Consider the following 24,678-nt stretch of genomic DNA (forward strand, 5'->3'; position numbering starts at 1 on the left):
ACCGACATGAAATGCCCAAAAATCAACAGCTAATGACCTGAAATGCCCCAAAATTTGACTCACTGGTTGCCATTGACGACCAAACCACTTGAAGTGGGAAGGATGGCAGCGATTGAACAAATTTTCATTCACGCTACTAGTCGTAGTCTACTACTAATAAATTAATTCCAATTCACACCAGAAGAATGAAAATAGCTTGTTTTTCTCTTCATTAGCTGTTTGGTATAATGCAGGTAGTCCCCGGCTTACAAACGAATTCCCTTCCGCTGCTGGCAACATAACCCGAATTTCCGCATAAGTTGGAATAAACCCTGTAAATACCCCCTAAATCTCAAAATAGCTATCCAAAAACATGTATTTTACGTCATTGTACTGTCCTCACCAAGACGTTGGAGCTAAGTGCTAGCTAGACAGTGGGCTCACATGTAATCTTTCCCCTCTCTCTCTCTCAATCAGCTGTCCGGCGCAAATGCGTTCTTCCTCCTGCACGCAAATACGTTCTTCGTGCATACATTCATTATGCATTAATTTAGCTCTGTCGTACTGAATAAGTGCATTTTTAATATTTCATATTCCATTAGCATAGACTGTTATTTGTCATGAACATGCAATTTATTTAGTAATTGGGGAAAAATACTGAGATACAAAGAATATCCTGTAAAAATATTGGAGTAGAGAGATAAAAACAATGATGACATTTTGCAGTCTGCTCTCTGTCGCCTTTTTCTCGTTCTGAATCTTCTTCCTCTATTGGGCTTGATTCTAAATCCGCTGAAATCCCTACTCTGCTGATGTCATCACCAAGATGGAGGCGCCAGAGCGCTATAATGACAGGAGGAGCTAAACAGCAGATTTCAAAAATCATTTCTCATCATCTGCGCTTTGCCAAATTGTTGTATATAGTCAAATCGTCTCAAAATATGATTTTAATTCCAATAATAATGATATTTAATATTTTTAATGGTGTCACATGCACTTTAAACCCCTGTTCTGGGGTTGATTCACGCAGTTCAGACCAAAACAAGTCCATCTCTGGGACACAGGGTCTGTGTCCTTCCTCAGCCGTGTGACTGCTGGACATATGATTGTTTGAAAAGATGAACGTGGCACCTTCAAGCATCTGACAATTGCACCCAAGGATGAGCCAGAATTTTGGAGCTCCACGATTCTCTCTCTCTGATTTCCTGGCCAATTTCTTTGATTTCCCCACGATTTTAAATGAAGAAGCAGAGTGTTTGAGATGTGGCCTTAAATGCATCCTCAGGTGTGCTGTCAATTAACGCACATGTCAGGAGCTTCAAAAGCCAGACCTCATCATGTGGACGTCCCCATGTTCTTAAAAGTCAGAGTACTTTTTGTGTATGTAAACTTTAGACCTAATCCCTGTGGCGTTTCACTAAATTAAATAATTTTGGTAATTCTGACTGACCTGAAATAGAACATATTTAGTCTGATTTAATTTCAGACAGTGGGACAAAAAAGAAAAATGAAAAGTGTGTTTTTGCGCAGTGTATGTACTGTATACTTTTGGCTTCAACTGTATATTTTAGCTGACAAGTTGATAAAAGCTGAGAGGAGCAATCACTTTGAGCATAGTAGTTGGGGTGAGAAAGGATCATTGAACCTCGCCATAGGATCATAAAGAAGGAAGTGTTTTTTTATGACATCGTTATTACACAAGAACAACATGAATGTCTGGTAAGTTCAAGGTGAACGATCACGTTACCTTTTCTATAGTTATGTGTTTCTTATCTGTAATTGTTATACCTATGGATCATTTTGTTGCTTGTAGCCCTTAAGTTATTCAGTGCCATTGACAGCAACAGACGTTAAATTTAATTGAACTGACAAGGCTGGCATTGAGTGATCGTGTTTCACTGTCATTTCACTGTCACTGCCAGCCCCCAGTCAAATTGGATTGGACGTCTATCGCCGTCAATGGCAGCCAATGAGTTAATATTTAAGAAATATAAATAAAAGAAGAAATACATTTTTAAAACCCGATCTTTTTCACCCCATTACGAACTTCTAAAACTGACGTGATCGGTTTAACATGAATGGACCTCCAATTGAAGGTTAAATTGAATATATTTTTTTTCATGTAAAATGCAAATTGTCTAGGATTGGAGGGACTCAAACTTAACATTCATCGGCCCTTATGTGAAAGGTCTTTATGTAAAAATAATGTAAACACTAAAATTAACCAATTTTTAACACCTCAGCCTGAAGATATGAACGACATAACATGAATGGATAGGGAACATTCAAGTAAATACGCCAAACTGATGCATTGTGGCTGTGTTTAACAACACACCGAGAGAACTGATCAGCCGTCAAAAAATTGCAAAGGATAGTATTATATTATTGATTAGGGCTGTCAAACGATTAAAATTTTTAATCGAGTTAATCACAGCTTAAAAATTAATCGTAATTAATCGCAATTCAAACCATCTTTAAGATATGCCATATTTTTCTGTAAATTGTTGGAATGGAAAGATAAGACATAAGACGGATATACTGGACTGTCTCAGAAAATTAGAATACACAATATTCTAATTTTTTGAGACAGTCCTGTGTATATATACAGGACTGTCTCAGGAAATTAGAATACACAATATTCTAATTTCCTGAGACAGTCCAGTATACAGTCAACATACTGTACAAAAGTACTGTATTTGTTTATTATAACAATAAATCAACAAGATGGCATTAACATTATTAACATTCTGTTAAAGCGATCCATGGATAGAAAGACTTGTAATTCTTAAAAGATAAATGTTAGTACAAGTTATAGAAATTTTATATTAAAACCCCTCTTAATGTTTTCGTTTTAATAAAGTTTGTAAAATTTTCAATCAAAAAATAAACTAGTAGCTCGCCATTGTTGATGTCAATAATAATTATGGTGCTGAAGCCTGAAACCCATAAAAATCAGTCGCACTCAAGCGCCAGCAGAGGGCGGAAAAACACCAAAAAACACAAGTAACAAGTCGAAATGACACTGCTATCATTTTAATCTGTTTGAGCGGGGCATGTGCGTTAAATGCGTCAAATATTTTAACGTGATTAATTAAAAAAAAAAAAAAAATTAACGCCCGTTAACGTGATAATTTTGACAGCCCTATTATTGATATTATTCTTATAATATCAGAAAATATCTGTGATGGCAGCTAACCAGCATGGAGAGGTAGTAGTGTGAAAAAGTACGTTACCTTTACATACAGTAGGTGCTCACTCCTCATTTATTGATGGTAGCTTAGTATGTAATCCAAAAGCTACCATCTATATTATTCCTTGTATTTTTTTTCAGTGGTGTTTCTTCGGGGTGGTCCCCCTTCTTACGAAGGGAGATCGGAGGGTGTGTTCCAATTATAGAGGGATCACCATACTCAGCCTCCCCGGTAAAGTCTATTCAGGGCTGCTAGAAAAGCGGGTCCGTTGGGAAGTCGAATCTCGGATACAGGAGGAGCAGTGTGATTTTTGTCCCAGACGTGGAACAGTGGACAAACTCTACACACTCGGTAGGGTCCTCGAGGGTGCATGGGAGTTCGCCTAACCAGTCTACATGTTTTTTGTAGATTTGGAGATGGCGTTCGACCGTGTGCCCTGGGGAGTCCTGTAGATGGTGCTCCCGGGGTACGGGGTACAGAGCCCCTTGGTAAGGGCTGTTCAGTCCCTGTACGATCGGTGTCAGAGTTTGGTCCGCAGTAGGTCGAATTCGTTCCCAGTGAGGGTCGGATTCTGTTCATAATTTTTATGGACAGGATTTCTAAGCACAGCCAGAGCGTTGAGGGTGTCCGGCTTGGTGGCCTCAGCATTGCATCCCTGCTTTTTGCAGATGATGTGGTGCTGTTGGCTTCATCAAGCCGTGACCTCCAACTCTCACTGGAGCGGTTCGCAGCCGAGTGTGAAGCGGCTGGGATGAAGATCAGCACCTCCAAATCCGAGACCATGGTCCTCAGTCGGAAAAGGGTGGCTGAGCAGAAAGGCGAAGCTCTAGATTTAACGGCCAATCAACGTTCCCACCCTTTCCTATGGTCATGAGCTGTGTGTTGTGAATGAAAGAACAAGATCACGGATACAAGTGGCCGAAATAAGTTTCCTCTGCAGGTTGGCCGAGCTCTCCCTTAGAGATAGGGTGAGAAGCTCGGTCATTCGGGAAGGACTCGGTATCGAGCCGCTACTCCTCCGTGTTGAGCGGAGCCAGTTGAGGTGGCTCGGGGATCTGGGTCGGATGCCTCCTGGACGCCTCCCTGGAGAGGCGTTCCGGGCATATCCCACCGGCGGGAGGCCCCGGGGACGAGCCAAGACACTCTGGGGAGACTATGTCTCTCGGCTGGCCTGGGAACACCTTGGGATCGTGCCGAAGGAGCTGGTTGAAGTGGCTGGGGAGAGGGAAGTCTGGGCTTCCCTGCTAAAGCTGCTGCCTCCGCGACCTGACCCCGAACTAAGCGGTAGATAACGGATGGATGGTTTCTTCGGGGTGCCCCCCAGACAAAATTCATTTAATCATTTATACATCAAAAAATTTAGGACACTAAAGGGCACAAAATTTCTATTTACAGGGTTTCTACAGGTATCAGCAAATCTCATTTAATTCTTTTTAATGCCACTTTAAACTAATTGTACTGCAGCCTCATCAAAGAAGCTTACGGTCTGGACAAGATTGAGTTCCTCCAGAGTCACGAGAACCAGGAAATCTATCAGAAGGCCTTTGACCTGATCGACTAATTTAAACTAATTTAACTTTAATGCCTGTGCCAGACTGCGGATAGTTTCGCACACACAAATTCTAAGTAGAGTTTGACTTTTTAACCGATATCCTGATATTGTCCAACTCAAAAAAACTGATATCAAACCGATATCAATATATTCAGTCGTGGACTTAATATTATAGCTAATTGTATTGTGATGCCCCACTAGATAACTTAATAATGACAACAGCAACTTCAAGGCTTTCCAATTTGTTTTTGCAAAATAAATACAATTCGGCCAAAATTTTCCCAAAAACATACCAATTCATTTCTAATGGACACAATTTCACATTGATTTCCAATGATCTATTCGCCATTCATTTCAATAGCACAAAAGCTTCCATTCACTGTTATTGATTTCCAACCCAAGTGATGAACAAGAAGTGACCCCAAAATGCCCTCATATCAACAGAAAGTGAGCCAATATGAACAGTAAGTGACCCTGTAATGTCCCCATATCAACAGGAAGTGACTCTGAAATGCCTCAAAATCAAAAGGCGGTGAGCCTAAATGTGTCAAAATCAACCTGGAGTGAACCAATATTGAAGGAGAAAAGACATCGTCATCGCACACACCATATAATTGTTTGCATTAGTCTAACACATATATAGTCTAACACATACATATGGTACAGGTTTTCGTAGGCACCGTCTAACTGTTTGCATTAGTCTAACACACGTAATATAATTAATCAGGAAATAGTATCATTTTCATATTTACGGTAGGACTACACTACTAATATAAAATAAATAGCACACCATAGTTTAATGAGAAGAAATAGAAGAGATACACAATGCCGTCTTATCACAAGATTGACGCACCAACTCTGGCAATCAGCTCTCCCAGCAAACTCCAAGGACAAAGCGCTTTGTCCTAAAACAAGTACAACCAGCCCGGACAGCAAAGTTGATAGCGGGCGTCCCAATCCGCGCACGAACCTAAGCCGCCCAAAACCGGCCACAGAGGGGATGGCCCAAAAGCAACGCCCAGAAACGCCTTCGACAAGGCCCGCCTCAGCAAAGACTTTAAAAAGACTGGACACTGAGATAACACAGATTTTTTTCTGCTCGGAAACATATAGCCTTGTTTTGGATCCAGAATTGTCCCTTCGTCGTCTGTTTTTGCCTTGTTTTTACTATTGTCGACGAATAAATTGTCAACCTGTTTTCGGTGAGTGTTCTTCAAGCTTTTGAAACATGGAGTCAGTACAAAGGGTTAAAATAAGAGGACGCGCGAGATTCGGCCTTCCCGGCGGGCGCACGCGGAGCAGCGTCAGCCGAGCGGCAATTGTTTTGGCTGGTGCTGTTCTTGGGTGCGTCTGGGCCGGGGGGGGGGGGGGGGGCGAATTTCAACAATATGTACAGAAAGTAATCCTGAATGCCCCAAAATCATAAGGAAGTCACCGTGAAATGCCTCAAAATCAACAGGAAGTGACCCTGAAATGCCTCAAAATCATTGTTGCTTTGGTCAATGATGGTGATAACAAAAATATTTCATCAACAAACAATTTTTTCATGACGATAAGGTCTTGATGACGAGCTAAAAACGTGCCTTGGGAGACTAAAACATAACGAGATAGCTGCCAGATGTCGTCTGACGAGACGAGAATGAGTTTTCATCATAAGTTAACAATGTGTGATATTTTCTTATCGAATGTGTAGTTGGCACACATTTTAGCAGTCAAAACAGTTTAATCCGACACCGTTCATACACCAAAAACGAACTGAATTCTCATGCGGGCTCTTCCGTTTGATACCCCAAAAATGTCATTTTTTGTCTAACTCACATCACTTATACATAAAAAAATCAGGATGCTAAGGGACACATAAGTTCTATTCGTTTTTTTTGAAAAACGTACCATTCAGCCAAAATTTGCTAAAAACAAGCGTAATTGCTGTATATAGACAATAGTTATAGCAGGTTTTTTAAGTGAAAAATGGGCCATCTTGGCTGAGGGGAGGCTCTTTAAATCAAGTTTTTCTTAATTGCTTGAGACATCATTAAACAATAATTCATTCGCAATCTACCAAATTCAAATAATAATGTAGATTGATTACACTGCCAATCCCTACTTCTGAATTCTTTCGAACTAAGCATCCATACGTGGTTTCCTCGTGGTGACTGTAGACCGTGGTGAGGGTGGGCCCGTGCCGGCGCTGTTATATGCTAGAACTGCAACATGATACCGAGTGCTGGGACGAAGTCCAGACACCCTGGCTGTTGTTTCTAGTCCTGCTGTCCTCACTCGGTCTGCTGCCGCCTCCCGTTCCTGCTGTCGCCAGTAACGGATCTAAACGCACACATTCACAGATATAGTAAGGTTCATTGTCACAGAAAGACATGACTAAATGCTTCAGTACAGTGATCCCCAATCACCGGGCCGGATACCGGTACTGGTCCGTGACACATTTGCTACCGGGCCACATAGAAATAATGAATAATGTGTTAACGACCGCGTCTGGCCTGTGCCTCTTTACACATCAATACAAATCCAAATAGAAATTTGTGTATGTCGCCCTCTAGTGGTTGGCCGACATTACTAGGGTGTTTGCAGGCCAGCGTCAGTCAATGTAAACAGTAACATTAGCTGCTGTTGGCTGTGTGCTGCGGGCGGTGACTTCTTTGTACAGCTTTTTTACAGGGAAAAGGCCTCCTACTGAGCCAGAAGAGGAGCCTCAAACCAAGTCTATTCTGCATTTATGTGGCTAAAAGCTAGCAAACGATACCCAAGTTTTTCAAATCGACGGACCTTCTACTTTTCAAAATACTAAATGGTTAGAAAGTTTTTTAATGAGATTTATCGTCAATTTTTACTTTTTTTTTTTTACAGCATAATAGTGTTGTTTACACATTTTTAGAACTCTTATTATTGAGTTGATAAGTTTGAAAGAGTTTTGCCCATTCAACAAAACAAAACGACGTCTATGTCAGCCATGATTTTTTTTTTTTTTTTCCGCTACGAAAACAAAAGCACATTAACAGGACGTGCTCTTCATTACCAGCTAGCAAGTTGTAAGGATAGGATCATTTTTCCCAGAGCAATTAAAGGTACCATGAGAGCATCATCATACCTCATGGCGAACCGTATTGCTAAGGCCAAGAAACTTCATTATTAGAGAAGAACTCATGAGAAGTTGTGAAAAAAATCAATAGGAGAAATTAACCGTTACGGCATCGGCGTCATAATTCGCAATATCTACGTAAAATAAATGCTAACTGCCCTTTTTTGTTTGTTTGTTTTTAACCAAGAATCGAGACTGTTTTACGTCCATATCTATAAAAAATTCAGGGATTAAAGTATTTATTCCCAAAAATTTCAACGTAAAAAGCTCTTTGAGGTGACAAGGCGGCGCCACAGTGGCTTAAAGACTAGCAGCACATTCGACATATTTACATTAAATAAATGCTAACTGTCTGTTTTTTTTGCTTTTAACCAAGAATCGAGACTGTTTTACAACCATATCTATAGAGAATTCAGAGATTTAAGCATTCATTCCCCAAAATGTCTACATAAAAAGCTCTTTGTTGTGATAAGGCGGCACCACAGTGGTTTAAAGATTAGCAGCACATTCGACATATTTACGTAAAATAAATGCTAACTGCCTGTTTGGTTTTTTTGCTTTTCACCAAGAAACGAAACTGTTTTACACCCATATCTGTAAAGAATTCAGGGATTCAAGCATTTATTCCCAAAAATTTTCAACGTAAATTGCTCTTTGTGTTTCCACTCGGTCAGCTTTGACGGAGATAGGCCCCCTATTAATCGGCCCCCCGTGTCCCGTCAAGATATTATGAGGTCTATGAGTACAAGCTATGTATTTTCCCAGTTACAAAATTTATTTTGTTTTAAAAGAATTTAAATGCACATTTTAATCGACAACAAAATTAAAATCAGACAAGATAAACAATTAATCTTATTATGTTACTATGCTTCACATCACCTCATATCCTCTTAGGATGCCATTGGTATTAGCTTGCAGGACAGGGTCCCACGACACTTGGATCTCAAAAGCTGTCAGTGCAGTGACATTTATGCTTAATGGTCCAACGGTTGGCTCTGTGGAGTGTTAAACATGGTTGGAGAATTTAAAATTTAAAAACATCATAGGGTACAAACCGTTACAGTTTCACCAATGAAGATGTGTAGTCTATTCAGATGCATGGGGAATAGATGATGAGGTGAAATAACAGACAATTTAAAACTTATGATGCCCTCTTGTGGTCAAAACGTTTAACAAAAAATTGTAACAATAAATAAATTTTAAAAATTGGTGAACAATCAATTGCAAGCATTGTTAAAGGTTTGTGTGTATGGTTTTATTTGTACCGACAATTGCATCATTAAAGTGACCCAGAAGGTAACATTTCTTATATCCTTGCTCAGCAATTCCCATTAATGACTGTACTCACAGCGCATTTTGTTAAAATAACACTTTTTTTGGCAGATAATGATTGCTTTGAGAGGCACCACTTCCAACAAAACAGGAAACAAATTTAAAAATAAATAAATAAATACATAAATAACGCACATTATAATAATAATAATAATTATTATAATTAATAATAATACATTTTATTTCTAAAGCGCTTTTCAAGCCACACAATGACGCTTATGACAGACTGCCTTCCGACAACCAAACCATTGTGGCACTGATGAGTATCACAATGGCAAAGAATGCATTAATATTAGAATTAAAGACCCTTTATAATGGTTTTTCACCCTATTTAACAGTCACATAGCATTTTTACCAAGGGAGAATCCTTAAGAAGCAAAAAAAAAAAAAAAAAAAAAAAAAAACATGAAGAAAATGGTAATTTTGTTGTTTGGCCCTTTTCCAAAAACAGGTAAAAACGAGCGGTTTTGTACTTCTAAACTTTTCTACAACGCAAAGACTGTCTGTCAGGCTGCCTCCCAGCCGAATTAAACTGTGATTAGCAGAGGGGGTGTGGAAGTCACGAAAAAAAAATATGACAAATACAGAAACTGGTAGTGCTAAACTATACCATTATACTACTATACTAAACCACAACAAATGCACATGTATGCATTTAAATACTACTCTATTTGGATACTGTTTGCTTGATAAAACTCCAAATCACTCAACCAGACTCAAATGCACTCTCCTCTATGGAGCAACGATGTGATGCGGGACATTAAGGGAAAACAACTTCAGAAAGAGCGTGTAGCAGCGATGAAGCAAATTTATTTGATTTTTCTTCATTCCATCATTTCTATTTTTAGACAGAGTGCTGAGAATTACTGTGTGCCTAACACTTGCCAGCATTTCAAGGACTGCGTAAAATTCAAGCTTTTTTCAACTCATGACAACATAACATTAAAATCCAAACATTTTCAAGGACCTGTACCAACCCTGTTTAAATAAAGCAGGCTTGATTGATTTACTGCCAACGTTATCAGAGCAGCTTGCTGGCTGTTTTATTATATCCTTAGCATAAATTCGTGTTAAAACATATTAAATAATAAAAACTGACCTTCTTCAGCAGAGTAGACTACAGCAATTTGGCTGAATGGACCTTCGCCTCTTCGGTTAAAGGCTTTAATTTTCACCTCAAACGGGCTGTATGGCATCAGGGTTTCATTGTAGTACACATATCGGGATGACTCCACTAAAGGTATGCGCACTTCTGTCCATGGCGATGTGTCTTTCTTTCTGAATGCCAGTGTGTAGCCAAAGCCATCACCATTCTGATATTCTCGAGCCATGGGCTGAAAACAGAAGGCTAAGGTTCAACAAACCTAACTTTAAACCAAGCACTAATTTACACATGTGATCACAATATCATTCAGCTATTAGTTTTCAACTTACCGTCCATGTAATAATGAGTTCATGGCGATCTCCCCCTCCGCCTCCGAGTCCACTGGGAGCCACTGAGGGAGCTGTGGATCACAACCAAATTTACAGTGCTTAAGCGAAACATATGGAGATTTTACTTTTCAACTCAAATAGCTTTTATATTTTACAATTTTACATATAAAGGTACATCGGTCTCTATAATTCCTGCTTCCCCAATAACGCTGACATTAAAGAATAAACTAAATCATTTGGAAGACAAATAATGACATTTTCTGATAAGCGGCATAGACTGTACAGTGTGTGATGCGTTTGGCCGATGGCCATGGTGTTACAATTACAATTATGTTATTTTATTTTTTAATTTTATTTATTTCTATATTATATATTAATATGTAATAATATATAATATATATATTTATAAGGATATATAATGGAATAATATGTTATAACATAATATAAATATATTTATATAATTTTAATTTATTTAATTTTTTATTTTCAATTATTATACTATTATTATGTTACAATTATTAGTTACAGTGGTATGAAAAAGTCCCACAGATGAAAAAACAGTGTCTGCTTTAACTAAAACTACCCAAGCATTGATAGGTTTTCATATTTTAATGAGGATGTCTTTATCAAATGCTTCATTGAGTGAGTCCACTCAAATACACTCACACTTTGACACTCATGCTGCTGAGAACAGCCCCTCAATGCAAGTTTAACTAAAGATGCACAATAATATCGGTTACCGATAATTATCGGCCGATAATGGCAATTATGACATCACACAGATAATCCAGATTTTGGTTCCAAATGTGCCAAATTCGAAGCAGTTTTGTCCAATTCGGTACCGCCACCTCCTCAACCCGTCCTCCCTCTGATGCCCCTGTCGCATGAGTGACGCATTTCCTATTCTGCACGGCCACCTCGACCCTGTCGCACGAGTGACGCGTTACACGACATGGTTGAGGCAATTGGATATCATGGTGGCTCTGTCACCGGCATGGGTTGATTTTTCTGTGTGTGAAATAAACGATGCTCTTGCCATCTGCAAAACATGCAATGCAGAAGTTCCACGAGGCGGAAAGAAAGTGTCCTCATTCAACACCACTAACCTGATCAGCCATTTAAAGCTGCATCACAGAGATTTTTGGAAGGAATACGACGCTGCTGCTAGCGCGAAGGCTGAAGCTAATGTAAACAAACATAAACTAAGCTAAGCTATGGGGCTTGTGACGATCGAGAGACTCTTTTAACGGCTTGTTCTTGGACAGCGCCGCCGTCACTCATCTCCGGTTCAACTCATTAAGCACCACAGCCAGACAGAGGCGGGGTGCTAGTGTGGCGGCAGGACGGACTGAAGAGCACAGGCGGGACGAGATGCCAGCCTCGGTCGGACGAGAGACGTGTTTTTTACCGAAGTGCCCTGAGAGCCATAGCCCCGGAGGAAAAAATAATGCAGTTTATACAACCACCATTCTTCGAGAAAAACATGCCGATCACATCAGTTTCACCATGGACATTTGGACAAGTGATGTCAAGTAAGCATGCTTATCATGACGGCACGGTGGATAGATGATCATTTCAACATGCACAAAACCCCACTCACAAGAAGTCAGTCAGTCAGTAATGCATTCAGTACGCTGTAAATTTATGACGTCTTAATCAGTTCATTCTTCTTAATCTAGTCCATCTTTTTTTGAGTGTTCAAGACTAGTTAACAGATGAATGCGCCAGGTTATTCCATTTACTTGAAGTAAATATTACCATTTGTTCTTATTAAGCCCATACATCTAAAAAAAATTTCACCTAAATCAAGAAAAAATTGCTTTCAAATAATGTTTTGAACCATACCTATTCTTGAACAAAGAACATTTCTGACAAACAAGTTTTTTTTAGGATTGAGTATAATAATTTATTCCTTAAAATAATGCTGTTAAGTTTATTTTCAGATACTGTTATTATTTTTCTTATTTGAAGAAATCTAAGTGAGGGAAATATACTTGAAGCGCTGGCAGATAATTTCACTTATTACCAATAGATTTACAGTGAAAAATGTTTTAAAATTTAACTAATTTTAAGGAGGTGTGTTTTTGCAGTTTAGTAATGTTACATACGTTAGGAGTGGCTTACTTTTAAAGGCATTTTTGTGCAACTTAGGTATTTACTCTGGAAGTAATTGTTGCCAAAAGTTTACCATTACACAATCTATCATTATTTAGATGTATTTAGATGGAATTTATTACCTGTTCACATTTGATGTTGAAAAAAAGAGCAATTAATTGTATTTTTGCACAGTAATATTTGCTGTTGTGTATACTTTAAAATTTTACATAAATCTTTTAATAGAATGATCGGCTTGACATTATCGGTTATCGGCTGAAATGAGGCCGAAATTATCGGTTATCGGTTTGGTTGAACATGTTTTCCCGTGCATCACTAATTGACACATTTGTGCCTTTGATCGTAAAGCACCGAAGCTTCTCTGGCAAGATCAAAGCTACAAACATGTCAATCATCATTAACTTTAGGTACCAAACGCGCGTTGCACTGGACAGTTTGGCCACACCGTTTAGTAGGCAGGAGGGTGAGAGGCTTTGGCGCTGTACGAGCATGAAGCAGGAAAAGTGAATACCTGATCCTTTTCACCCGATTCCGATCCTCTGAAAAGTGGCACGATCGGCACGATTTCCGATCAAGTGATCAGATCGGGACATCCCTAGTTACAATACTGTTGCATGCATCACATACAAATAGATATGGCGCAAAACACAGACAAGGCCGAAAAAGCAGTTTCTGCTCTTGGACCCCTTTTATATAAACTGCTGTATTTTAGGCCCAAAAAAACTGTTGTGTTTGATAGAACAATATGTCTATATGCTGCCATAGCAGTTTAATGGCGCGATATGGCCCAAGAGTATTTTGAATTTGTCCGTTTTACCCTGGAGACCCCTGTTTACATACACATCGCAACTGCATTTGTTTCAACCCAGTCATAAAAAGAATTATTATTTATTGTTCAAAATGCTTATCATTTTTTACCTTAAAACTATTCACTCGCATATTTTTAAACTTTTAAACAAATTACGTCTCAAGGAACATATATCCACCTCATAACTATTGCTTAATTGTATATTTTTTGTTACCGTCACATTTCCCCCAATATTTTAGATGATAAATAATGGAATGTAAACAAAGAAAAAATGAAAAAAAAAAAAAAAAAAAAAACTGTTCAAAGAGTAAATATTTGAAAAAGAAAATCTCGACCACTCCATTTTGTCTGTGACTTTCGTGTCGTGTCTCTTGCTATATTACCGTGTTTAACCATGAAAGCAACACAAAGCCCACAGCTGTGTATTTAGACTCGATGATACACGCCACACTGAGTTTTTGGTTTGAAACAAGGTAAGTACGCAATAATATTTCATTAAAATCGGCGTCTTTCATTATGCCCGCTAATGCTCGCACCTCGACTTAGCGGAGTCACGATCAGGAGCGACAAACCCTAACCTGAACTACAAGCGTGCTATCCATCATCTTTTCGACCCGTGATGCCGTTTTTTTTTTGTGCTTATTATAGGATGATATCGATGCATTCGATAAATTAGATGCTTAAATTATACAGCCTAGGCCGAAAGCTTCGGGGCTAAACACAGTAGATAGATGGTGTTTTTTACTCACCTTCGTACTGTATGTTCACTTGTATGCATTATGTAGCCTTGTATTCTCAGTCAAAGCAATTTATGCATGTGGGAACTTAGCTGTAGTTTCTAAAAAGAATCGTTCTTGGGTTTCTATTTACTTTAAATGGCGCATCTTACAACAGGAATGCAATAATCACACTCATCTGCTTCTCTCATTCAGCTCTGATCTTCTATTACCATAACACAACTCTCTCTCTTTTCCAACACTGCTTTTTTTGGCAGAATAGAATTGGTAATATCAAAAGTTCAACAGGCATGCACTGACATCTAGCGTTTAGCAGAAATAACTCGAGAAGAGTTGAAATGCATCCACTTAAACGTTTTTGACCAAGAAAGCCTTTTAAACTAATTTTAAACAACACACATTTCTCAATGAATTAAGGATACAACAATGCATTCACATTCTTTAATCTTAAATGAAAAATTATTTAAAAAGCCCACTTCCAAAAAATAAAATATTATGGGTGGGAATTTCACCCCTAAAATGTTTTTGGCACAGATTAAAATCCTCTCCCAGACCCTCAAAAGAGCTGTGCACTCCAGTAAAAACCTCTTTAATGCCAAGGACATGGTTCAGTTTATGTTAAAAAAGCATGACAAGGCCCTGATGAAACTGTTACATCCCTTTTTCATACAAGTCGATGTGTCCTTTCACCAAACGACTATGAAATGACAATGGAGTTCTCAGAGCGTAACGTCAAGCCACCTGAGTGTTTTCCGCCATATACACAGTTGTGTCTTGTCGGTTTCATTCATGTGTTTCTATTTCTAGGCTGTGGTATCTATTACTCCTGTATCATTAGTATCGGTAATTGAGTACATAAATGACTGCAACACCTAATTCTCCTATTACCACACATCTTAATTGAAAATGATTTCTTGGCTTGTGTGCCAATGTTTCCTTACCTAATTGTTGTGTACGGATGATATTTGAGGGCATGCTGGGCTCTCCACTGCCCAAGATGTTACTGGCAATGACCTGGAATTCATAATCCATCCAGGGCACTAGCCCAATCACCTGTGCAGACTCTGCATTTCCTTCAATATTCACTGGTTCTGTTTAAAAAAAAAACAAAAAAAAAACAAGATGTGTTAGTTATGTAAAGGTTGAAATCAAAATCTATAATATAAAACACATCACATATTTTTGATGACTACAGCATTTCAGTTAAACCTTTAGTTGTTTTTTAAACAGTTTTAGCTGCACGTCTTTACCTTACAACCACCAAATATGTTATGATTTCATTGATTATTATCAGTTAACACACCTGTCCTCATCCGCTTCCACTTAGATGACAGAGAAGAGCGGCCCATGATCACGTAATTGCCGATTGGACTGTGGTTGTCATAGCCACGACTCCATCTCAACGACACTGATGTTTCAGCAACATTCCTTACCAATAAACCACCAGGCGGTCCTGGTGGGCCTGGGCACAACATAGAAGGCAATATTATTTTCTTTATTAGTTTTATATCCATATAAAACTATTTAGTAGTTTCAAAAAATACAGTATGTTTGAATTTGTAGGTACCATCTTATTCCTAATATTTGTGTCATGAGGACATGTACTTAAGTCAAGGTAATGTGGCAGTGTTTAGAAATGAACGCAATGTCCCAGTTCAGTTTATACAGACAGTGAATAGTATCTTTTCTCATATTTACTGTTTGACTGTTTGTATTATAACACACCCAATATAAAATAAATAGCATTTATATCATAGTTGAAAAAAAAACAAGCAGAATATATCTGATATTATAAACAGCTGAACTTGAAAAGATCAGAATTTTCAGCGCCAAGGCAACGGGCAGATAAGGGCAGAACAGATACAGGACGCCTTCTGACCACGGAAACCTGATGCGCAAAACGTCATGCAGCTGATTGAGCAAGATTGAGGCTGACAACCAGGTGATAGGCATGACATCTACAAGCCCACGTCTGCACCACCAAATCCCGCGATCAGCACCTCTGGACAGTCCAGAACAAATGGCGGGACATCTTGTCTTACCACAAGGAACATCTGATACAGAGGATTACGCAACCAAGAAATAAACACTCAGCACTCATGTGGTGCTGAGGATGGCAAAATCCTTAACAGTAACACCCAAATTCTCCTGTCCATCAGACAATAATCCTAAACAACGCCCAAACACACCCTTCTTCCGGACCACAGCCCGCCTCACCAGTGCCTTTAAAAGACTGAATGTTTAACTAATCGTTGCCATTTTTCTAGGGAATCTTTTGTTGACCCTGGATCCAGGTGCCTCCTTGTCTGGGTCGCTCTGTGCTGTATGATTGCTGCCGACTTGGAATAAATTGCCTACTTATGCTTCGAAGCCTTTTTCCAGTTTTCAAAATGGAGTCAGTTCAAGGGGTTAAGACGAAGGTGAACGCGCGAGTTTGGCCTTTTGGCCAGTCGGCCCGGGTCGTTGGAATTGCGCCAGCACAGTTCCGGCGGTTCGGCTGGCGTGATTCCGGCAATCTGGCTAAAAGGTCAGATTTCTTCACCTGACAATTTACACAATCATAATTCCAGGATGTCGCAATAGCTGATGATTGCAGTCAGAGGTGGGTTACATTTACTTGAGTAACTTTTTGAGAAATATGCATTTCTAAGAGGTTTTACCACGCCATACTTTTTACTTGAGTAGATTTATGAAGAAAAATCGCTACTCTTACACTGGTACTCTGGATTTGTCGATCGGGCGCACAAGCATTGGGCTAAGGACAAGGCAGCATGAGAATTTATTGTGTATTTTCTTCTTTCTTCCTTCTTCTTGGTCTCTTACGTTTGAATTGGTTAGACTGATACAGTGAATTAACTTTTTTACCTCAGTGGATTCTAAAAAAAGTCAACAAATGTGATGTCATACCCGGGTTTCAGTCTATATTGCATGTCTGAAAAACGTCGAACCAGTATGTTCTGACAGACAGCAGTATGTCAGCATAGAGATCAGGGAAGATTGCGTGTCACATCACGCAACAATGCTGCGGTATTCATGTTTGAAAGTGTTTTTTGTAATATGGGACATGAGAATTAGAATGCTTCTTACCTCGTACCACAAGTTTGGCAGTAGCTGAGGCACTGTCCACCACGGTTTGAGCTGTACAGGTATAAGTGCCTGCCTGACTCAGTTGAGCATTCCAAATAAACAGGTCTCCGATGGTTTCCTTCTACAAGGGTCCAACAACACAACAATATATTTTGAAATTTGAAATACGTAACTCATAGCACAGCAATATCCTTACAAATATATAATTTCTCCCTTATACATATGGTCAATTTAACCATTTCTTTGCTTATTCATATCAATCAAACATCGAAGAAACATACATCGTTTTAAGTTTTCAAATACCTTTTTTTGTTTGACCATAATTTCATACCACAGAAATACAGTATGAGAAGTACAGTATACTGTTATCGAGTACCAAAAAAGCATGAAAACACTGTATGTCTTCTCTTTCTCATTGGTGTAAAAATATTGTAAATACAGTGTTCACAACAGCATTAATTGACTATGCTATTGCTTTGAAGCCTAGTCAACTCTCAGGATTTACTCACGCTCTCTACTCGATGGTATGGCCCTGAAGAGTCCTCCAGGTCCAGAAGAGCCCCATTGAGGGCCCAGGTGAACGTCAGGTCCATGGTAGGATCATGGGAGGCATGACACTGCAGTGTCACATTCTCCCCTTGATTGATGTCGGCATTGGAGGGGGCCAGTGTGATTTTGGTGGCATCTGTGGGTTTTGACCAGAGTCTTTTAAAAAATGCTTTTACAAGGGGAATAGTTGGGTGGTGGTCAGTGTTGTTAAACTTACTTTAGGCAAGGCAAGGCAAGGCAAATTTATTTATATAGCACAATTCAACACAAGGCAATTCAAAGTGCTTTACATCACATGAAGATCATAAAAATCACATTTAAATCAATACAACGTAAAAACCAAGACAATCAAAATCGGAAATAAAATTATACATAAAAATAGCTTTTAATCGCAAATAGAATAAAAATAAATTAAAAAAATAAAACAAAAACTACTACTAATAATAATAATTGAAATCAGCAATGGAGATAAGCACAAGAGGAATAGAAAGCAAGTAGATTGAAATATATAGACAGTTATGGATATGCAGTGCTAAACAAAAGCGTTTTTAGCCCTGATTTAAAAGCGCTAACAGTTTGAGCATACTTCAGACGTTCAGGTAACTTGTTCCAGAGGTGAGGAGCTTAATAACTAAATGCTGCCTCACCCTGCTTGATTTTTGTTCTTGGAACATGCAGAAGACCGGTTCCAGACGACCTTAGGGGTCTAGATGTCTGCAGCATTCTGTACTAGCTGCAGCTTCCTGACTGATTTTTTATCAAGACCCGTAAATATACCATTGCAATAGTCCAATCTGCTGAAAATGAATGCATGCATAAGTTTTTTCCATGTCTTGTTGAGTCAGAAGCCCCTTAATTCTGGTTATATTTTTTAGGTGGTAATAAGCAGATTTAGTGACGGACTTTAGATGGCTATCAATTTTTAGGTCTGAGTCAATAATTACGCCAAGGTTTCTGACTTTTGATTTGTAGCTGTAAGTGACATTGTGCTAAGTTGCCTGCTTATCTTTGACTTTTCCTTTTTGGGCCCAAAAATGATCACCTCTGTCTTCTCCACATTTAACTGGAGAAAATTCTGGCACATCCATTCATTGATTTGATGAATGCATTTACTCAGGGAGACTAAGGGACTATAATCATGTGGGGCACAGAAATGTACAGTTGTGTGTCATCTGCATAAGCGTGATAGGAGATGTCATACTGTTCCATTTTCTGAGCTAACGGAAGCATATAGATGTTAAATAAGAGTGGTCCAAGAATTGACCCTTGAGGGACTCCACACGTGAATTTGGTTCGTTCTGACTGATAATTTCCGATTGACACAAAGAAATCCCTATCATGTAAACAGGATGTGAACCACTGAAGAATAGTGTCAGTAAGCCCTACCCACTGTTCCAATCTGCTGAGTAGTATGTTGTTGATCAACCGTGTTGAATGCGGCGCTGAGATCCAATTGTAACAGAACAGATGATTTGCCTTCATCGGTATTCTGACGAATATCATTTAGGACTTTGATAAGCACGGTCTCGGTGCTGTGTTGTGGCCGAAATCCAGACTGAAATGAGTTAATAAGATTGTTTTGCATCATAAAAGTCTGGATCTGTTCGAACACAACCCTTTCGATAATTTTCCCCAGGAATGACAGATTTGATATTGGCCTGTAATTACTAATGGTTGAGGCATCCAGATTAGGTTTTTTTAGGAGAGGTTTTATTACTGCAGTTTTTAAAGTCTGTGGAAACTCTCCTGTTTGGAGAGAAGTATTTATAATCTGAAGTACGTATGTCTGGGGCTATGCAATGAAAAACAGTTTTGAAAATGTTTGAAGGAAGGATGTCAAGGCAGCATGTTGTGGGCTTTAATTTTGACACATTTTCTGTTAAAGTGGCATAGTCCAAGAGGCTAAACTGTCTAAGATTGACGTGGGAGACATTTTGGGAGGCAGGCTTTAAAAAAGTAATTAATTATAGTTACAAATTACTTCTCCCAAAAGTAATTTCGTTAGTAACTCAGTTACCTGAATGTAAGAGTAATTAGTTACTTGGCAAAGTAACTTGTGATAATTTTCATGTTTTGATTTTTTTTTTCCTCAAAAAAAAAAAAAAAAAAAAAACTTAGGTCACACTATGTGAAGTGTAAAAGGTTTTTGGGACAATTGTCCCTAGCCCAATTCTTTTTTCTTTTCCTAATTTACCCTTTACCCTGAATCAACCGTTATAAGTTGTTGAAATTGCTCCCATTATTGCATTAGTTCCCTTCTGTCTACTTTTGACATGTGGAAGTTTTAAAACTGTTTCATCATTTAAAGAAAGATTCAAGTCAAGATTTTGCCGATTTAGGAGTATTTTAGATAAAAAGTTACTTAGGTTCGCTAGGATGGCTCTCTACAACAGAACCCTCCTAAGAAGTCTACTGCTTTAAGATGGCGGCTGTTTACTAACACGTCTAGTTCCTATACTGTACATGTTGTGTTGTGTCTGTCATTTCGCATCTAGTTCTATATATGTGATATCTACCGAACCATGTCTACCATATTTACCATATCATGTGGGCGTAGTTTGTAGGCTATCGGCTACAGTCAGGTATTATTGGAGCCACCTAGCATCGCGTTTGCTCGGCGTCACAAGTTTTTTGCCTCCTCCCCACTCCTGCTTGCTCTGTCGTCTCGGTGAGTCCGTCTCCCTGCGACTTTTATCGCGTCATTCAACCAATATAGCAACGCATAGTAACGCACGCCTTTCCATCCTCAGTAACCTTAATGGCGTTGCCAAGATGAGAAAAGTAATTAATTAGATTACTCACTACTAAAAAAAAAAATAACGCCGTCAGTAACGCTGTTATATTCTAACGCCGTTATTAACAACACTGGTGGTGGTTGGGTTGTTTCAATTAGATGTATGATTTGGTTTCCCAAGAAAATTTCTGTAAGAGTGTGTAAACTATACCTCTGACAGACAGGTGTCCTGTGCTGTTAGCTTTTCCCAGGTAATTCTCAGCAAAGCACGTGTATTTCCCTTCATCTGCTCTGCTTATGTTAGTGATCCATAAGATGCCATCTCGAGTCACAGTTACCCTGAGTGGATATTTCACAAAGTTAATAAGGGAGCCAAAAGATAGGGTAAAACTTGCTCTCGTTTCTCACTCCACACTCTCTCGATGTCTTTACTGTCATGACCTGCTACTGTTGGTGAGAAGCTCTGTGCCACGACTCCAGAAGAGACTGGGCTTGGGGGCTGCACGCGGGCGACACTCAATCATCACTTGTCCCCCTCTGGCCGCAGGAATCAGTTTCCGCACAGGGTTGAGTCTGAAGTCCGGGGCTTGAACTAGAGTAGGAAGAAAGTGCGCAACAAAGATAGGAGTGAGGGTTAAAAAAAAGTGCAATGTTATTTTGTGTTACTGTAATCAGAGATTTTGTCCAACCTTGGACTCTAAGCTCAGCAGTAGAGTAGATTGTTCCATGTTTGTTCTCAGCAACACACTGGTACATCCCAGAATCCTCCAACGCTAGGTTGCTGATCTTGAGACGAACTCCATTCACTTCAACTCTATCCTGGAAAGTTTTTAGGGTCATTGAAGGTGAGACATAAAGAAAACGTACATCCATATTGCAGTTTTTAAGATCAATTAAGGATCATTCCAAATGATTCCCCATTAATTTTCTTTTTTGCTGCCTATAACCGGTGTTCTGCCAAAATGTCCTACATCGCGAAACGTCCTACAAGATGCATACGGGCAGAACGTACTAAAAAATGCTTTAATACTTAAATGTAGTGGTAGACAGATCAACACTCTGCTTTAGAGTGCCTATGACAGCAAAAAACATGTTTATTTCCTATTTCAAGCAGTATTTTATGCTCCTGAATGAAATGGACCGCTTGGATGTGTGTGGAAGCGATGGATATACAGTATTTATTCAATTTTTTTATTCCCACGCCATGAAAATGAGTGACTTCCGGCCAGAGTCTGGATTAAAGAAGAAGGCGAATGTGACGTCAGCGGACTAATCATCTTCACTATACAGCCATTACTATAGTATGCAGAACGACTGCGGATTCTGCTTATTTTGCGGATTAATTCGTTCATTTTTCGCATCCCGCCAGCCCAATGTGCTGCAGGCTTTTGTTGCTGCACCAGGGTGAGGTGTGTGAGCCTTTTTGGGTTTCAAACAGATCCTGTTCACTGAGAACAATGGGCAGAACAAGTCTGACAACCGTGGGACCAATGGACCGATGAGGAAGTGAGTAAGCTACGTGCTTTATATTAAGTCAGATACTGGGATCATGGCACATGATTTAATAAGGAGGTGGCTTGCATTTTGTGGGTGACAATGCTCCCTGTCCACCAAAAAGGCGGCAGTGACCGTCTCCCTTAGCCAACGACCAGCGGCTTGTCGCTCACCATGGTCGCCGGGCGATGAACGTCCCTGATCGGTCTGTCACGCACTCTCATCTGCGGTTCTCGATCATGTAGAGACTTCCACCCCTCTTGGCCCTCTCCTTGTGCCCACAAAAGGGCAGCCACGCGCGCCGACGTCGGCTGGTTTGTCCGCCGACAATGTGCCATTTTCGGCGTTCATTCCCCAGGCGTGTCCCCGGTGACGAACACTCCTGTCGGGGACGAGACAGGGAAAGACGAGCCGAAACTTGCTCACCGCCGGCGGCTGGCCGATCGGTGAAGGCTATCACCCCCGCCGCCTTGTGTGACATGAGTCTGGGTGGTTTTGTGTGTTTTTTGTTTTTGAAAGGCGAGCAAGAGACTTGGAACTCTCAGGTTAGCATGTAGCATAGCTCTCACCCTCCTCTTGTGGTAAGCTCTCTCGTCCGTCTCCAAATCCCCGGCAAGAAAAATGACAAGAGCCGAACTAACTCCAGTGGCATAAAATACTGTTCAGAAGTTTTAATAAGGGGGTAGTTTTGACCATTATGCAGTAACTTAGCCCTGTCGTACTGAATAAATGCATTTTTTCAGATTCCATTTAGCACAAGACTGTTATTTGTCATGACCATACAATTTATTTAGCAATCGGGGAAAAATGCTTTGGATACAAAGAATATCCTGTAAAAATATTGGAGTGATGACCTGACAGTCACCAAGACATCTGTACCAGGCAGCAGATGGATTCTCCAAGGCCTAGAGAAGCTCATCACCTGGGCTCGGATAAGCTTTAAGCCAGCAAAGTCAAGGGCTCAAGCGAGGGAAAGTATTGGACAGGTTCCGCTTCTCACTGGCTGGAGCCACCATTCCATCCATCACAGTTAAGAGCCTCGGGAAGTACTTTGACTGCAGCCTCAAAGACTCTGCCTCCATCCAGAGAACTAGCAAAGAACTTGAGGACTGGCTCAGCCAGGTTGACAAGTCGGGTCTTCCAGGGAGGTTCAAGGCCTGGATTTACCAGCATTTCATCCTGCCTCGGCTCCTGTGGCCTCTGCTAGTGTACACAGAAAGATCAGCAGCTACCTGCGGAGATGGCTCAGTCTACCGCGTAGCCTAAGCAGCTCTGCTGTGTATGGCACCAGTAACCTACTGCAGCTCCCAATCAGTGGCCTTACTGAAGAGTTCATGGTGTCCAGAACACGGGAAACATTACAATACAGAGAATCCAGAGATCCAAAAGTGACATCAGCTGGTACAGTATCCAGGTGCAAACAGGCAGGAAATGGAACACAGGCAAAGCCATAGATGTGGCTGAGTCACGGCTGAGGCAGAAGGCACTGGTGTGGTCCATAGCAGCAAGGCGTGCAGGCACTGGCTACTTTCTATCAACCAGAGTTGACAAGGCCCAGCGCAAGGAGCGTCGCCATATGAGGACTCCACGCCTGCCCGCACTTGGCAGGCGTGGAGGAAGCACGAGCCAGCAGGAGGGTGGGAATGGGGCAGCAAGGAGCATGGACTAAATGAACGTTCTGCAACGGAAAATCAACTGGTCCAACATCTGCAAAGCAATCTTCCATCGTATGAGGTTCTTAGTCCAGGCTGTGTACAATGTCCTTCCAAGTCCAGCAAACCTCCATGTCTGGGGAAAAATGGAAACACCATCCTGCCCGCTATGCTCAGGACGGAAATCCCTGGAACACATACTCAGCAGCTGCCCGAAAGCCCTTGGAGACCGCCGCTATCACTGGCGTCACGACCAAGTGCTTTGGTCTGTCGCTGACAGCATTACCACCGCCATTAACACCAGCAAAGGCCACCGCAAGCCACAGACCATTGCATTCCACAGAGGTGGAGAGAAGCCCAGTATAACACAAAAGGAAAAGTCAGGCCTACTCATCTCTGCCAACGACTGGCAACTGGAAGTGGACTTGGGCAGGCAACTGAAGTTCCCTGTCAGGATAACATCAACCAGGCTCTGTCCAGACATTGTCATTGTTTCAGATTCCACCTGGCAGCTGATTATTCTGGAACTGACTGTGCAATGGGAGGAACGCATGGACGGGGCAGATGAGAGGAAGCTTGCCAAGTACCAGGAGCTGGTGGAAGAGTGCAGGAGGCAAGGCTAGAAGACAATCTGTGAGCCTCTGGAGGTGGGCTGTCGGGGATTTGCATGGCGGTCACTCTGCAGAGTGTTCGCCTGGCTAGGAGTTGTCGGGGAGGCAAAACGGAAGGCTGTCAGATCTGCAACTGAAGCCGCAGAGAAAGCCAAAAGATGGCTATAATCATGCTATTTAAGATTTTATTTATGGTGTCACAGGCACTTTAAATCTACCGCAAAAAAACAAAATGGTTAAAAGTAGGGGAGAGGAAATATGTGCAAAGACTATTTTTGAGACAATAAAAAGGTAATAATAATTGCAGTA

The 24,678-nt window shown here is 40.4% G+C and overlaps 1 protein-coding gene across 1 annotated transcript in view; it reads right to left on the reverse strand.

Moving 5' to 3' along the window:
- The window catches only part of cntn2 (contactin 2), a 66,930-nt gene that overhangs the window by 9,884 nt on the left and 32,368 nt on the right, over positions 1-24,678 (reverse strand). Inside the window, exons 10-20 of the mRNA XM_057845825.1 lie at positions 21,302-21,431; positions 21,054-21,204; positions 20,824-20,951; positions 17,839-18,014; positions 17,330-17,450; positions 15,546-15,704; positions 15,184-15,333; positions 10,583-10,653; positions 10,248-10,482; positions 8,696-8,811; positions 6,858-7,044 (exon numbers count right to left, since the gene is read on the reverse strand). Of these exons, the coding sequence (XP_057701808.1) occupies positions 6,858-7,044; positions 8,696-8,811; positions 10,248-10,482; positions 10,583-10,653; positions 15,184-15,333; positions 15,546-15,704; positions 17,330-17,450; positions 17,839-18,014; positions 20,824-20,951; positions 21,054-21,204; positions 21,302-21,431 (1,624 nt within the window). The remainder of the gene's footprint in view (positions 1-6,857; positions 7,045-8,695; positions 8,812-10,247; positions 10,483-10,582; positions 10,654-15,183; positions 15,334-15,545; positions 15,705-17,329; positions 17,451-17,838; positions 18,015-20,823; positions 20,952-21,053; positions 21,205-21,301; positions 21,432-24,678) is intronic.

This window comes from Corythoichthys intestinalis, chromosome 9 (genome assembly GCF_030265065.1).
Source record: "Corythoichthys intestinalis isolate RoL2023-P3 chromosome 9, ASM3026506v1, whole genome shotgun sequence".
NCBI lineage: Eukaryota > Metazoa > Chordata > Actinopteri > Syngnathiformes > Syngnathidae > Corythoichthys > Corythoichthys intestinalis.